This window comes from Gymnodraco acuticeps, unplaced genomic scaffold, assembly GCF_902827175.1.
Source record: "Gymnodraco acuticeps unplaced genomic scaffold, fGymAcu1.1, whole genome shotgun sequence".
Taxonomy (NCBI): Eukaryota; Metazoa; Chordata; class Actinopteri; order Perciformes; family Bathydraconidae; genus Gymnodraco; species Gymnodraco acuticeps.
In genome coordinates this window covers 4,373,146-4,391,344 of record NW_022990947.1, presented here as the reverse complement: position 1 = coordinate 4,391,344, position 18,199 = coordinate 4,373,146, and the positions used below count along the sequence as shown (strand labels likewise).

The 18,199-nt window shown below is 39.1% G+C and overlaps 1 protein-coding gene across 3 annotated transcripts in view; it reads right to left on the bottom strand.

Annotated features, from left to right (window-relative positions):
- The window catches only part of pdlim5a (PDZ and LIM domain 5a), a 59,912-nt gene that overhangs the window by 13,079 nt on the left and 28,634 nt on the right, over window positions 1-18,199 (bottom strand). Inside the window, exons 4-8 of one of the 3 annotated variants that reach the window (XM_034234982.1) lie at window positions 11,504-11,543; window positions 10,306-10,721; window positions 7,504-7,524; window positions 6,842-7,014; window positions 6,542-6,575 (exon numbers count right to left, since the gene is read on the bottom strand). In XM_034234982.1, the coding sequence (XP_034090873.1) occupies window positions 6,542-6,575; window positions 6,842-7,014; window positions 7,504-7,524; window positions 10,306-10,721; window positions 11,504-11,543 (684 nt within the window). Of the gene's footprint in view, window positions 1-6,541; window positions 6,576-6,841; window positions 7,015-7,503; window positions 7,525-8,517; window positions 8,544-10,305; window positions 10,722-11,503; window positions 11,544-18,199 lie in introns of all 3 variants that reach the window. The other 2 variants (XM_034234984.1, XM_034234983.1) reach the window with 2 other exon arrangements.

Genomic DNA, 18,199 nt, shown 5'->3' with positions numbered 1-18,199 from the left:
CATTCCCATTATGCTATTAGGCGATAACTGAGATTAAAGGCTATAGTGCCATATATTCAAGTTATCTAGGAGAACAACATTAGCTTTGGGAATTGGCTAACAACAGGTGACAAGTAGAGCAGGAAATAAGATGCTCCCCAGTCCTTCATTCATTAGAGACAATTACAGCATAGCTCGTTAATATTCTCCACCAATCAGGCCCATTATATGGGAACTTAATTGTATTCTGTAGGACTGTGATTGGTTGATTAATGGATCAATCATGGTATGATTCAATAGTAGCCAGTTGGAGTGCTGACCATCTGGACGCACTGGGCCACACATGAACCTAGTTAACTGAAGGGATAATTAAAGAGGGATGGGAGGAAGGAGGAAAGAGGGACACAATTATCTTGTTTGTGTCTTTTCTCTGTTCATATCTGTATTCAACACTTTTTAACATTACACTGCAACCTTGACATTTTAAATCATGTATCACTTGCCTGGCCTTGCTCTACATGTACATGTCTGTTTTTGTTTCAATTTGTTTCTATTTTCAGCACTGCCTGCTGCCAAATAATGAGACTTCTTGTTGGCTGGTTTAAGTGAAAATGAGGGAAAAAGGGTACATTTCAGGTACAACTGTTTACATTATCTTAAGTAACCCCTTGTGTACTGTAGCTCTAATGAGAACTTGCATTGTGCATCTCATAAATGTGTTGGTTTAAACATTGAACAAATGGACCATTAACATAGCTGACTGCTGTCCAGCAGCTCTCTCTGCCACACAACAGATGGTATATATTTCAGCACTGTGATAGTCTTTGGATCAAATTCAATCTTCACACACTATGCCATCCATGTGTGTGCATTCACGCACACACACAATAACAAAGACATCCACTCAAACTCTCTCCCTCTGACACATACACACTATTTTCATACTTCACGGTTTAAATGTGTACAGATATGTCCACTAGCCAATGACTGATCTCTGTGAGATGCTGCCAAGTAGTTTTACAGCGACCACAGAATGTCATAGTTGGTATGAGGTGTCTCCACAAACACATATGGACCTTGTATTTTGGTGCTGGCATGCTCTGACCAAACACAGCCTTTTCACTGCAATGCATGGCATGTTCAGCAGACACAAGAGCTGTTTATTCTACTGTTTCAAATAGTTACCGTCTACCTTTTTTTTTTTTAAACATTCAACCAATTGACCAAATACAAAAGCTTCATGCATCACATCCCATTGGAGTAAATGAGTAGTCTTCACACATTATATCACTTTTTTTTAATTAGATAATTATATATTTGTCACTCTTTCCTAGACTCAGACCTGGACAAAACTCTTGTTAAAGACATGTTTGAACCTCGAACAATAACAGCATGAAGAATGCTGATTGTCTTGATTAACCTAATAATTTCCGACATAAAAAAGTGTCAACAATTTTCAAGTGTTGAAGACCAAGTTAAACAGTAAAAGCTTTATCCAGGTCTGCACCATCTACCTTTTGTTCTTGGACAGGTGCAGCTCACTGACGCTGCGGCGCTTCCTCTTTTTCCTCAAGAGTAGTGGCGGAGCTTTAGTGATTGGACTGATGAGCAGGGCATCCAATAAGCGCTGAGACACTGATTTCTCAGGAGACTGGTGCCTGCGCTGATAAGTTGTTCTGACACTGACGTCACATTGAGGAAGAGATGAGGAAGAGTATCAAAGGGAAATAGTGGTGAAACTTAAGATAGGGATAATTGGCAGGGAATACATGTCTGGATACTTTCAGGGATAATCATGCTCACGCACACACACACACACACACACACACACACACACACACACACACACACACACACACACACACACACACACACATACACACACACACATACATCACACACACACACACACACACACACACACACACACACACACACACATACACACACATACACACACACATATGCACACACACACACACACACACACACACACACATCACTTCAGGGGACATTATATTGACTTACATGCATTTCCTGGAGACTTATCCTAACCTTAACCAACACATGCCTAACTCTAACCAAGTCTTCACCCTAAAATTAAATTAATGATTCCCCTCATGGAGACCTCCATTATGTCCCCATAAGGGAGGCGAGTCCCCACACGTGACTGTGTAAACAGATGTAGGTCCCCACAAGGATAGTAATGCTAGGTCACACACACACACACACACACACACACACACACACACACACACACACACACACACACACACACACACACACACACATTGGACTTCGGTGTTCAGGGTTTGTGTTTTGTTTGGTCTGTTTGGGTGCACTTGGGGTGAGTGGAGGGGGGCAGGGAGCTGCTCTAGGTAAGAAGTTCAGAGGACTTGACAGAAGTTCTCTCCTGTTTATAAATACACAAAGTAAAATTATATTTCTCCAGAGAGAAACATTTAAAAATGACACCAACAATATGTCAGTAAGTGTGTCAAATTGATCAATAAAGGTGAACAACTGTACAGTACCTGACTCGTTTGGTGGAAAGCACATGATGACGTGCTGATATATAAGATAGATGAGTAATAACTTTGACCGGGGAACTGAGGGAACAGACATCACAGATTGGAAAGATAGTTGGAGCAATTAATGACCTGCCAGTGAAAACTTTACCTGATGTGAATCAAAACATTGTAATTGTTATGCAGCACCTTTGTTGAAATGAAAGGTCACACTGAGTTTGCAGCAGAGACGTGGTAGCTTGAGTATGTAGTTTGTGGTCATCACCATCTTGATAAATTATAAGTCCACAGCACTCAAACTTTTTTGAGTCTGTGCTGTCCTCTAGTGGTGTCAGAGGGCAATTGCTAGACCAGGGTAACCAAAGTAAAGCAAATGATCAGAGTCACATTCTTTTTGGACCAATTACGCATTCTGGGGTCACACTAAGAACTTTTATCTCAAACCCGATGTACCTTTCAGCTGTGGGCAGTCCCAGGCTTGGTGACTGTGTGACAGTACTATCTGAAGCTGGTGGTCCATCAATAGGGACATGATCAGAAGAAGCATCTGGTGCTTTGATTTGACCTAATGAGGAGTCGCTAGCATGTGACAAATATAGAACAGGTGATGGACAAGAAACAGGTAAACAGGATGCTATAATTTGGGTATAAACAGGACTGGGTCCAAGAACATGTGGGATGTTTGCTGGCATCAGGAGAAGAGTCATTTAACTTCTGCTAATTACATGATGGTATTTGACTTGGTGTTGAACCAGTAAGGCACCACGATAGCTCATGTTGGACACATTGGTTGAGTATTTCTGACAAAACATGTCAACAGAACTTGAATACATAATTTGGATGGCAACCAAGTGAAGGGCTGTTGTACAAGACACATCGTTCTCTTGGTGTTGAGTTATGAAGAGGCTGCCAGGTTTGGAAATGTGGGCATAATTGGGGATTGTTGCGTCCTTCGCTGGCTGTTGCTGATTGGCGGATGAACCTGACCCCTGTGGCTGTGGTTGGTCAATGTGAACAGATGTGGGTGTGGCTCCTGCATCATAACGTCCACTTAATGCTGGGTGTGAAACTCCGACTTCAGATGATTTATGTGGAGATCTGTCACTGGCAGATAACAGATAGCAAAGCATAATAGTACTTAGTTTTTGGTGTAACTTAACCATATAGATCTTAGATTAAAGAGTAAATGTGTTATAGTGCAGGTGTGAAAAGATTAGAACATTGTAAATCAGTGTTAAACCTTGCAAAAAGTTGTAAGTGTGTGACACATCAATGTATTAAACATTTGGTTAAATGTTTGTACACAGAATCACAGAATAGACGTTAGTGTCTGTTATTTATCAAAAACCCTTAAATGTCTTATCAGAAGTGACTACTGTGTTGCGGGACAATTTATCATGACAGGTGAAGGATTAAAAAAAGGTTTAAATGATAAATTATACCTGACCTCTCCACTGTTTGTCTCAGTTTCAGAGAGACATTTAGAAGAACATTCAGTGAAGGAACTAAGGAAGTAGGGGAGAAAGGAAGAAATGACAGGGACACCAGAGACAGAGAGAAAAGGAAACAAGAAAAAATCATATCACTTTATTAGCTCTAATATAGTATGATAGTTTGTCTTCAAACTCAAAAAACTATTTAAATGCAACAGAATGAAATTCTACAAAGAAGAAACTTGTCATTAAAGTCAATCAATCATTTTTTATTTATATAGCCTAATATCACAACTTACACTTTTGTCTCTGGGCTTTAAAGTGATCATTCTGTAGTAAACATAGGGATGAAATATATGTAAAGGCACTGGAGAAATATTATATATAGAAAAGGTCTCAAAATAAAACCTTAGCATTACAATCCATTAATAGGATTTATACAGTAACTTTGAAAAACATCTTATCTGAACAACCTGCTCACTGAAAAGAGCCTTTCTGACTATTATACCTCTTATCATGCAGCACCTATCTGTAGAGCTGCTTACATCCAAGGAGAATGGCCTTTTAACTATTGCTTTATATAAACTGTACAAACATTGTAAGTTTAAATCTCTTTTTCCATTACTCAGCTGCCACCATATTTCAAGATACTGAAAACTGATAACTGAAAACTGAAAACTGATCAAACCTTGATCAGTTAGTTCCAATGCCATAAACAAACCATTAAAGCTATTGAATAGGTTTGACTAATCTTCCATATAATATATCTTAACAAACTTCCAAAATACGTGAAAAACATACACTGCCGTGTGAGAGTGCACACAAGCCAGATTAGCTATTTTCCGATGTGAGAAATGTCTCCTTTTTCCAAACCACACACCTCCCCATTGAGTGACTTATATTACAGTGGTAGGAACAACTTTAATGTCACACATCTGTAATAAATGGGATTAAAAGTTCTGTATGTTCTTAACAAAAATCTGCCATTGAAAAATGTGAAAGACCACGAATGCAGAAAGCTATTTTTTTTTACCAAATCACTACCATGTTCACCGAAAGGAGCATAAAAATGCTTTAATCAAACCCAAATTCAAGTACAATGAATAACACAAATGAAAGTTAGTTTTAATGCTCCTAAAGTTGACCTTTAGGTTCAGTAGATTGGCCAATGGCCAGACACGTATCAGTAACGCTCAATTTAAAAGTCTGAATGAGGCTAATTAAAATAAACGGTCAAGGACAAGCCCAAGCACACGCGCACAAACACACACACACACACACAAACACACACACACACACACACACACACACACACACACACACACACACACACACACACACACACACACAGAAACACCCAATAGTTCCTTTGAACAGTCACTCCACGTTTATTTAATTTATTTCCATGATGTTATCCCTTAAGCAATCTAATTCATCAGAAAACCACCCACAGAAGTAAAACTGATATAATTCACACATACACAGGTACACACTCACACGCACACACAGTCTACTGGACATTGAGGGTGCGAGCAGACACTCCGTGATGCCAGTCTCTCAGCTCGTTGTACTTAGGACCAATCAACATTCGAGTGGTGGTCTTGTTCGCTTTGCTGTCACAGGAGGAGAGAGAAAAGAAGAGAAAAACACAGCAAACAAGAAAGAAAAGAAGAATTTAGGAAACGCAGAGAGGTTGCCCTGAATTCATAAGATATACTTACAAGCCATGCTACAAGGAAAGCCTGATGATATGGTAAGGGCTGACGCCACAAACAAGATGCTGATTGTAGACAGAAAACTATTTGATGGGTCGGATATGTGAAGTTATGCTGTCATCATCAGAATAGAAAATGACAGAAATCAATACAGAGAGATAAAGAGAATAAACTGTAAGGAATATCTGGAGAACAGTTAACTCCTGTCACATGAGGTCTTAATGCAGCTCATGGATCATGGCCAATATGGACTGAAATGATGAATACATTTCACAGTAAGGAAACAGCACACAGAAAGGAAATGTCTGCATGTTAACACAAATGACCACAGACACACATTGATCACATGTATCGCAACAAACCACAAAAAGCAATGGACAGCCAATGGGTCACATCACACTAAGAGCAACACCAACATACCAGCCATGATTGTTCACGACACAATCAAATGTCAAAACAAAATGCAGCACTGCAAGGTTGTCACATCCACAAACCATTGCAAAGACAACCGGTAGGAGCACACACACCATCACACAAAATAACTTTCAGTAATCTCAGAGGGGTATTAAAACCGCTTTCTGAACTTTTGGAGCAACTACTGTACAAATGAACATATTGCAAGGTGTACAAAGGTCTGGCTTTTGACTTAATGCCTCAAATATGATCCTGTCTCTGCCGTCTAGACAGGAAGAGACCACCCAGCATCAATTAAGCTGCCAGAAATGTGCCATAGAGATCTGATTTTTGGGACTGCTTGTATGTTAATGTGGACTTTATATGTTAGCCCAAAGAAGAGGGTTAACCCCAATTTTGGAAAGTATAGTTACAAAAAACAATGCACAAACACAATGGATTATAAGGAGTTTTGGACAAACATTGCACTTACTTCGTCTTGGCTGCCTCAGCTTCCTCGTCTTGAGCTACAAGGGAAAATATAAAAAGTCCATTAAAGAATAAAAAAGGGTAGTATTTAGCTTGTATTTTAAGCTAATTAAAATAGAGCCTTAGTTTCTCATTCATTCGAAACATAAATACTATGGTTCACAGTATGCATATTGATTTTGCCATGTTTATTTGACTATTTATTGTTGCCCTTTGCTCAGATGTGTTCAGTCAACGGTTCAGGTACATTAACTATATAAGGTGCACTAAAGATAGACTATGGAAACGTTTTTCAGTAACACACCACGCTCGGTTCCGGTGATCTGAGCCAGAATCCTGAAAGACCTGGACTGGGTGGTGCCGGAGCGTGGGTGCCAGTCCTCTGTGTCCTCCGTTATGCGCTTCCTGCTGGCATCAGCATGAGTGGGCACATGATAGAAATGGATGTCTGTGTCCACGATATGTTTCCTGGGCACTCTGGAAGGACAGGATGGATAATATCAGCAAATATACTTTTGAATTCAAATCCTCTCTCTTACATGATTGATGAAAGTGAAAGGTACACTTGTTAAATTGTTGTAGTGTACTGTAGATAGTTAGCTCCGACCATCAGAGTGTGTTGTGAAACAAAGCCGTATTTAGTCTTTTTATGAGGTTAATTTCAACCAAGGATTTACAGTGATATACAGTACACATATTTACGTTATTAAAAACACAATAATTCAGTTAGAGGAATGGCATCTTTTTAGACTGGAGGTTACATGAATTGGAAATGCAGCAGACTGCACTTTGTTCAATTTGGTGTCTAGGTCTGAACCAATCTGATACCTTGGTGGCTGGGGTTTTCTTAAAAACCGTCGACAGAAAAGAGCAGGACAGAAGAAAAGAGAAATAGAGTGAATAAAGGCAGGCTAAAAATAAATCAGATACATTTATAACAGTCATAAAGAGACAGAAAAGACTTACTTTAAAATACTTTGAGGTCCACTAAAAGGATAGGAAAGCAGAGAAAGAGGAATATTCACAGTTATGACGAATTAATTAAGTCATTTAAAAAAAGTATCAAAGTAAATGTTAACAAGCAGGCAGTATAATAGCTGAAAGTAAATAATAAAAGTTAAAACCCATATGGACCACGACTCCCAATGCATGCAAAACACCCAAATCAACGATCTATTTCCAACCACATGGTGGTGCTACTGGATTGTCTTGACTCTTATAAAAGTCTCGTCATTCATAATTTGGACAGTAAAAAAAGGAAGATTTCAATGGAATTAAAATATAATGAAACACATGAGTGTTTAGCATAAACATGATTTAACGTGTGTGTGTTTTTGGGAACACATCATAAAATGTGTGCAAACCTACAATCTTTGCAAAAAGGCTGCTGACAGGCCTTTTTACTAATTGACTGTCAATAAATCAACTCCTATGACAAATATACACACATACACACAAAAGGGCATTGAAGAGTAGTCAGACCCCGCTGTTAATAAATCAACTATAAATACACACACCCACCAACACTTACCTAGCACAATGAATAGACTTATTTATGAGTGTCTCAACACATTCTTGTCACTACAGCAGCTATGTGGGTGTGGGAGTGTTGACGGCTCTATGTGAGCCTGGTCACACACTTACAGTTAGACTGGAGGTGTCTGACAAAACAGCCTGTATGGGTGTGCCACTCTATAAGTGATTTATAGTTAAACAATTCACTGTGGCTTCAGCATTTTGTATTACACACAACATGTTCCATTTTAATTAGCTGAATGCATGTGTGCTGCAGTTCTTGCATAATTACAACATAAAAGATAATCTGACTACACTATTCACATAACTAGCATAAATCATGCACTGCAGTAAAATCATAGGCAAATGCATGCAGCTGCCATGATACTGTAGACACAAGACGGTGGATAGAAAAAAAGGAAGCAGGCAGTCCAACACTCATAACGACATGCTTCAGGGACTAACTTTGTGATCTGTTGACAAGCCGCAGTCTGCAAAGCAGGAACACAAGGGTTGAAAGGTAGGGAGAAGGAAAGAGAACATAGACATGTCCACACTTTTGTCATTTTACAGTAATACATTCAAAGGTGTCATTCAAAAAACCCTTCTGAGATGAACCACACAGATCATTTGAAGCATGCAAACAGGTAAGCAAGATGCAAGGATGCACACACATGCAGTCTTACATTCTGACCTCAGTAATATAAAAAATACATATTAATCATTTTCATTTTCACTGGCAGGCGCCTAATCTGTTCCCTTTTATGGGTTGCTAATCAATAGCATATAATGTTGCCATTGTATGTGTGGAAAATTGACCACATGTGTTTGCACAAATTGGGGAATAAAGGAAAAAACTAGTTATTTCAAATTCCAAAAAAAGAAAAAGAAAAGAATGGGTCTACCGATACCGCATGTTGAGCTCTACTGACAGTGCTTTTACTGTGAATATGCAACAATGATTTAAAGATGAAAAGAACATTGAAATATAAATGTTTACATGAAGAAAGCAGGTCAAAGCCCAAAAGACTGAAGACAGGTCCAGATCTTGCCTTGGTATAATATTACATGCTATCAAATGACATCAGGAATACTTTGACTGACTACTTTTTTACGATGTTGTATTTTAGTGTTGCCTCTGTGTTTAGTGTCCTGTCTGTCTGTAACTTTGTGTGGTAGTGTTACCACTGACAGGTCTCTCTTGAAAATGAGACCTTGTGTCTCAATGAGATCTACACCTGTATAAATAAAGGCTAAATAAAAAAATAAAAACTTTGGGAAGGCTATGTACCAAACTCAATGGTGTGTGTTTGTGCACGTCCAGATGGCATAAGATTATGTTGTGCAGATTGCTGGTGTGTGCCGAGTGTCACAGAGAGAGAAAACAGTGATCACTGAGTTCTGCCACTTTAACCCCTTTTAAGACTTTAACTTTTCACAGAGTTTATCTAAAATGTTCTAAATTAATTGTATTTCTAAAGGAGTACTTCTTCCCCTACTGGATATATGACATTCTTGCCAGGGATATTATTTTGACTTATCCTATTATATGTTTCATTATTTTAACGGGAATGCCAACGCTGAATTAAAGACCATCAATTATCTAGTTATCTATCGCAGAGACCCAGCTCTTACATATCTTTTAGTACAGAATTTCCCTTCCCTGAGGTTCCTAAAGCAAACAAATGGTTTATAAACCTAGTTTATTTTGCTTAAACATCAGTGTTTCCAGATTTGTTTATGAAGTTGTCTAACATTACATAGGACACAAATAACTGAAAGTATTACTGATTGGTGACATCTGTTTGTTAAATGGTAACCAAACCAGCAGCACATTGCCACATTTTGAGTGTTACATTTCAACACTTTAATAAACAAGACTCAAACCAGAGGCATCCAAGTTTGGCTTGTTTTGCAGAGATCCTAATAGTTAGCAAAATAGTATTTTGATCTGTTTTAAAATATGTTATTTTATAAAGGAAACACAAAAAAGACATATGATTCTGATTTCTGATGTGAACTTTGAAAAGATTTCAAGATTCCAGACTGGAGCCAGTAACGAACATAAACATTGACATAAGCTTTGAAAAACCCCTAAAATAATATAGCACATATACATTATACATGTCAAGGAGCATTTCATCTCCCATTTGAAAGTTTGAACAGAACCAAGACGCAGAAAGTCGGAGGGAGATAAAGTGCAGAGAATGGATTGATTCGTATATTTGATTGGCTAGAGTGAACACCACTCACCCATTAAACTCCAAAGGCAAGGCTCCGCCCTGACTCTCCAACAGGCCCCGCCTCTGCCCCATGGCCACCTCACATGCGTTCTCAGTGGAGTAGAGGTGGATTGGTGTGTTATACACTGATGGCTGGGGTGCAACAAGGCCAGGGGGGGAGGGGGAGGAAGAGGATGGGTAAGAGACAGGAGGTGGAGGAGGGGGGATGGTGTAGGAGGAGGCAGGAGTGAAGGCAGAGGATGGGGATGGGATGAAGGGTGAGTAAGAGGATTGTGAAGGAGGGTATTCACTCTCTGTCCCGCAGCCCCCAAAGGGTCTGGGGGCCTTGTTGTAGTGGGTGGCTGAGGGGCTGGAGGAGTGCGGGTAGGGAATGGGTGGAGGGGGATGGGTGAGGGCAACTGGTTTTATGATGTCTGATCTTTCGTCCTACCGGCATGAGAGAAGAGCATGCAAACACAAACAAAAAACAAATCACAACACAGCACACTATACTGATGCCTCTCAGGTTTGGTTTGTTCCATAGGCTTTATACTGTATAAAACATATGATCAGTATATTTATTATAGTAGGATTGAATTTAGGAATAGCTGGGGAAATGTATTTTGTCCCTATAATATGTCCTGAGAAGCATCAGTATACTTAACTCTCATTTTAAATGAAAAACAGATGTAGTAATATGAGAAATAATAATAATTACATAAAGTATTTACATCGATCAAAGTAAATGTGGTTTTAATGCATGCATGGCAACGTTTCAGAAGGGTGTAGCAAAAGGTTTCAAAGCACTTGGTAACCCAAGTGAATATTTTTTTCATATTGAATATGATTAAAAATATGTTTCATGTCTTGACTTTTTTTCCTGTTCTATAGTACCTCCAGAGTTGGTTGAACAATGACATTTTCGAAAGAAAAAATTATGAAGAGGAAGAACAAAGTTTCATCCAAGACTCAATGAAACAAAAATGACATACAATCGAGTAAAATGTTGAGTATGCCATAATGTCAATGACAATTACTTTTTCATCAAACTTTAGATGGTATAAATTAAAAATATAATATTTAAATTTCAGCATTGTACATGTTCACCGGGGTGTGCTTTGAGTGAATACGATATTAACATTGCAAAAACATCTTTATATACAAATACAAATCTGTGCACACAAGTAAATATGTGTGTGTTATTTCAGTGACATGCTATGTTACTGTACCTTTGGTGCCACAGGAGGAGGTTTAGAAACACTGAAGGCCCTGGAGAGAGAGAGAGAGAGAGAGAGAGAGAGAGAGAGAGAGAGAGAGAGAGAGAGAGAGAGAGAGAGAGAGAGAGAGAGAGAGAGAGAGAGAGAGAGAGAGAGAGAGAGAGAGAATGAGTTAAGGGTGTACACTTCTTCTTTATTTCAATATGTCCTTTGATTTTGTATTATATTTTATATTTTTGTAAGTTAGCTTACATGGATAAAATAGCACAAACCTTTCAAAGGATGCCCGCTGATATTTATAGAGCCATTCAAATTTGCTAAGGCCATACTTTAAAATATTTAGATCTCACTGAGGTTGAGAGATACTGTGGTCATAGTGAATTATTACTAAACCTGAGCTCTTAGCAGAGAAACCCACATGGAGAGTTTTCTGTCCTCAGCTGACAGAATCCAAAAGAGTCTCACAGTTTCTGACTGTGAAACTGAAGTTGCTAGGGCTGCACGAATATGGCTTCTTTCAATGCTTGCTTGCTTTTGAAAGCAGGCTTGTATCAATCTGATACTCTTGGTCTTTGATATTCTTGATGCCATGAGATCCCCTAAAGGTCATCTGAGGAACTGGACTGTAACCAACCAAAGTGTTAATTCGACAGAGGAGTGATATCAGCTTAGCACTTCAGATCCTTTTTCATCTGTTTATACTTTTTTAGGTTGACTCGTCTGGTTGAGAATAATATTGACACAACAGGCTTATGCTCAATTAACCAAGTCAATCATTCAAAGCAGTCAATGATCAATATAAACTCTTTTGAAAACAAGTCAGATACAGTATTCAGGAGAGTGAATCTGAACAACAACAGTTTACGTACAGTACAGTTACACACATGGAAACCATTATACTCAAATGATTGTTGGAGTGCATCACAGCTTCATTTAGCATGATATGAAAGGGAAAAAATACAAGAGATATCATAAATTAAAGGTTAAGTAAGCTTTGCAGAAACAGAAGACGTGTGATTCTCAGCGGCCCCGCATTCCTTTCAGAGCAGCCCTTCTAGAAACTTCCTGAGGGAGGTTCATGTCCTTCACCTCTGTAAATTTGAGCCGACAGCCTTGTAGTAGCTGGAAACACATCAGTCTACAGACACAGCTACTCATACTCTTGGCCCTTTCCTCACTGCCTACTGTTCCTCTGTAGTTTGCCAACAGTGTCCTGATAATGTCATCTTTCTTAACAGCAGAAGGAAAAGGAAATCTCACGATAAATTATTTCTACAACAGGTAAGATTAAGGGCGCTTTGACATGCCAACAAACAGTCTGTTTTAATCGAAGTGCAATTTAAAACCTGGTGTTGTTTGGTTGGGCAATTGTGGATAAAAGTAACCGCTTGTGCGCAGAGTAGATCCGTGCTGAGTGAAAACAAGATGAAAGCTACATTGTATTTTCCCCACGGCATAGTTTTAATTTCGTCCGCTTTAGCTTGTGCCACCATTGGACTATAACTTGTGAATGCGCCCAACAGCAGCTTGGCGATACCGATGTTTAAGAACCCTGATCATGGTTGGGATTTTTCACTCAAAGTAAGGAAGAAAGGACGTGCTGCCTTAATAAAAGAGTCCAAAGCTCAACTAAAAGCAAAACAATCCCCAGAGCAACTGCTAAAGACATTCCTGTTATCATCTGAGGCAACGAAGCTCAACTGTTTATTGTCTCAGTGTGCCTGAGCTCTTCCCTGGACACACTATACTGTAAATAATCCAACCAGTACCTAATCAGTGCCACAGCAAAGTATTCACTGACATCAAAGCTGATCGGATGACAGCAATATCCCCCAGCAAGATGTCTCTTGCGCAACCGATGGCTTGGACATGTGTGAGGCATATAGAGTAGGAGGGAGAGGAACAGGGTCTTCTGGGTATTTCACATAAGTCACCCCCATCCCACTGTGCTGTAGCCTCTATTACACTGCAGCTATAACTGGAAACACCAACATGGAAATGTGTTGGGATCGTATTCTAAGTGGGAGGGAAAGATATGCCTGCTAAAATGTGAATGAGAACTACAGTTTCATTGAACTCAGAGGCTTTCAAACCATTTATCTGGGGGATTTGTATATTCAGAAGTAAAGCTTTTAAAAAAAGATACTGTTTTATTATGTGGGACTTGGCATGACCTTGATAGAACTATGTTGTACCTTCAAACAGCAGTGACCAAATTTGATTTTGTTTTAATTTTAAATTCCCCAAAATAAATATATCAAACACATCATATTCACCAGAATGTGGGTCTTCTATTGGGTGCTGATATAGCAGAGGAATAACAGGACCTAGCACTAAACAAACACTAAACCAGAGAAATGTTTCTCCATAGCTCAAATGTGTGAAGGTCAGAGTAAGTGGATACAACAGAAACAATGTGACAGTGACAAACATATGGCAACATTTGCTGGGCTTGACATGTGTTTGTGTTTTCCCACAAACAGTTACATTTGATCAATAATGTAAGAGCAGCTGGTAAAACATATCTTTTTTTCTCTTTTTGTATGTGTATCCCTGCATGTTCCATGTAAACTGTCAGGCTATATGTGTCTTTTTCCTTCACTCTGTTTCATGTTCATGGTAGTTTAATATCATATTGCTGAGGGATTGGTCTGTTTGTGTAATTTTGAGTGTGTGATCCTCAAGCTATTCTTTGTGGTGACAACCATTTTGGATTTGCTTTGATACCTTACCACATCCCAATGCTTGCTGTGGCTACAGTGGTGATGCTTAAGCATGTTTCCATATTTTGTTAGGTAAAAGTAATTTAGGGTAATATTTTTCAACATTAGTCATGAAGGTTTGCATGCACAAAACAGTCATTTTTATTTCTTTCAAATTTCCCTCAGTCCTATATTTGATGTTTTTCTAATGTATGTTTTTTGGGAACTACTGTACATAAGCTTTTAAATAACACTGGCGGCATGCTTTCATGGGCTTTTCACTTTTTCTCTGTTCCGTTTTCACTCTCTAGTCCACAACAACTCTTTCAGTATTCGCAGGGAATTAACAAAACACCATCTCCTTGTCAAATCTGTTGACAATCTGTTTTGCATCTCTTTGAAGATTCCCAGGATTTATGCATTATAGTTAATTAATTTGTCTCGTCAGCATCTCTTCTCAAATCACTCGTGCCTTTGCGGCTGTTGTTCTGTTCTCAGTGGTGCATTTGTGTTTAATCTCCTAGGTCTATTCTTACTGGAGTGAGATCATTGACCGATGTTTCCAGGGCTGTGCCCTGACATGCCATCAGCTTCACACAGCAAGCAACCCACCATACTGAATCAATAAGAGATTGTTGAAAGTGTGTGTGTGTGTGTGTGTGTGTGTGTGTGTGTGTGTGTGTGTGTGTGTGTGTGTGTGTGTGTGTGTGTGTGTGTGTGTGTGTGTGTGTGTGTGTGTGTGTGTGTGTGTGTGTGTGTGTGTGTGTGTGTGTGTGTGTGTGTGTGTGTGTGTGTGTGTGTGTGTGTGTGTGTGTGTGTGTGTGTGATGTCTGAAAATGGGGTTGGTCAAGAGGCAGCGGTGGTTTTAGTGGAGGTGACACCGACTGGCATATGTTAGTAACACCTGTAGACTCTATGCTACAGAATACAAATAGGCACACACATCCAAGATATACAGTAGAGGCCTAGAGTGATTTTACAAGTGGAAATGATTCTATCACAGGCTATGTGTGTGACCTCATAAAATGAGTGTTTTACTTTTTCCGTCAGACTTTTTGTTGACTCAAACACAGAAACTCCCCACATGGGAAACAAAATATAAAAATATGCAATACACGCACACACATTCTCTGTCTTGTTTAAACAGCTACACACATCATTGTGTATTAAGCAGCTCTTTAATGAAGTGTGCTACCATTTGGATGACAGAATCGTTAAAAGTAGTGAAGGGACAAAGGCCCAGTTGACACAAATACATACACATGCACACACAATGATGTATTATTCAAGGTGTGGTGACAGGTTGGCCCAGGAAATGTTACTAGGGTAGGGCAATAACACAGACTACAAGGACCAGCTTATACTGCAGCATCTGCACCTGCAAATAGGCTTTAATGAATGCACACCAATGTAGACATAGAACAAAGGTGTGCAGGCTTCTTAGATTATTTTTCAAATATTGGACGTGTGAAAAACTTGTACTAGATTGATCCGGTTATAAATGGCTCTGTTTTTCTGACCAGAGCTGGTCCTGTTTGCCTGTCTGGTTCTTTATGAGCCATAATCTTATCACTTGATTTGTCTTGTTGAGACATTTTATGGCAGCTCTTGTTGAACGTTTTTGTTGTAACATTTGCATTCCTTCCAAGAACAAGGGAATGATTTTATTCAACTGATGTATATTTGAAAAATGATGTGTTCCTGATATATCATTTTCTTATCATTCAAATGTCCCCTGTGTCCATTCATCTCCCTTCTCTTTTACTTCACTATGTAGCAACGATTGATGATAAAATAAAATCTATTATATAAGAGACCAAATTATATTGTGCTTATCAATAAAGGTGTTGGAATAATGTGTGTGTCTGTGTGTTCAACTGTGCAAAAATATTACATTTGTCCCAAGGGATTCAGCAACATGAGTATGAAACCCATGATTAAGAGAGTGAGAGATAGGAAAGGGACTTCCTGCTTCACTGTGTAAATCAGGGGGTTTAGGATGTAAGTCATTTATGTTCAAGCACAATTGTGCCCCTGGGTCATTAAAGTAAAACATGACATTAACTTTGTTCTTTCAGTCTCAACTTAATATAAACATAAAACGTGTTTCTGTTTCATTCCTCTTTTAAACTAACAGGATATATACTACTCTCCATTTCTCTCTGTTGTGTTTTAATTATCTCCCATTCTAATTTAATCTTTCCAGTCTTCCATGTCGTTTTAATCTTTCCAGTCTTCCATGTCGTTTTTTTCATCTTCTCTGAGATGAGGTCACTGTTCTTTGAACAAAAGTAATGATGATTATTTAAACGAAGCCCTCTAAAATATGCAGTCCTCATTCCTGAAGGTGGGACAAAACTGTCATCTATTTATTGCTTTTTCTGTGCCTTATTAGGAAGAAGGGGAAAGAGTCGGCTGCTTTGGTTTCAGGTTTTTTCTTTGAAATTGTACCTTAAACTGAAGCAGACAGACCAACGTGACCGAGATAAAATGCCAAGGCATTAAGTAAAAGCAGTGACTGCCTTGTGTGGTTTAGTATTTGAGTGTCAACAGAGTGTTTGTAGTGTAGAGTAATGGTGGTGGTTAAGGGGTACAGAGGGACAGTGTGTCAGTGAACTTTAGGTGTGATGTAATTATGACTACATACTCAAAGAGAAAAAGAAAGATTAGGATTGAACAAAGACTACAACTCCCGATTTCACAAGTGGTGAAACACTCCTATGCCAGTGGGATTTAATCCAAAAACATCTGTGTTATTCCTCTGCTATTTCAAGAGCAGTGGGTGAATGTATCTAGAACTGACCTTAAATAAATCTGGAAGCTGAGTCTGCCTGTCTTTATCAGTTCTCAAACTGGGCAAAACCATAGGAGACAGATGCTACCCACAGATCACATGTACTGAAGGTCTTTATGTGTGTGTGCTTTTGTGGGTGTGTGTGTGTGTGTGTGATCCTGCCGATCCCTTATCCACATCCTCCTGCCTCTATCTCCACAGAGGCCTCGACAGGCCTTTCAACTGAGAATGACATCACATACAATCCTAAAAGAAGCTTTGACACTTACCAGACAAAAAGAAACAAGATTAAAACCAGAGCGATGTGACTACAAAAACATTTGTCAACTAGAATGGAACTTGGAGAGCGCTAACCTCTGCCAACTGGAGCGTGAATTTGCTCGTCTGTGGTCCAATTTCCAATTTGGGAAGTCATTCGTGGAGAGGGCGTTCATGTGAATTATGCCAGTCCGGAACTAATTGTTCCAAATATTCGACATAACATGTAGGCTATGCAGCACAAATTCCATATCGCAATGTATCCTCCATGTGAGTCAGATCTTCCCCAAAATGTGTTGTTCTGTTCAAGACACCAACATGATGTAGCCGATGAAATATTGGAGTTGTGTTTAAATTGTTGTTCCTTATCCTCTACCAACGATCAATGTGGCTAGACAAAATGCTTGAGGGTTAGAGTCCACTGTGATGTTCATGAAAGGGGCTCTTGCACTAGCTGCCCGTTGTTCTGATGGAAAAAAAAATGTGCACTCAATATAGATTTGACCTGACCCTAGTATTCATGTCAATAACTCGTTCTGTATGGTAGGTATTCAGATGGCTCTTGTGGTACTCTTAATTTACACAAAGACCCATTTTATATTACTTTCTGAATCTTAATCTACCAAAATCTAAGTTATTTTGTGAAATGTTGATTACCACAGGAACAAAAACAAATCAGAACATGCATTTCCTGGTAGCATAGCAACAAACAAGCACATTTTATAGTAGCTCACTTTCTAACCAAAACACTCAGCATTACACCGGTACCCCAAGGAGTCTTAAAAGCAAACCATGAGAGGAAACACTCACATTCAGTTAAACCCACAAGGGCAGGAGAAAGGAGGCAATGTCTCAAAAAGCCCGAAGGTCAACAGTACTGCATCAAACCCGACAGCGCAGAGGGAGCAGCACTTCAATTGCTAACGCTCAGAAAGACGAGAGGACAAACTTCAC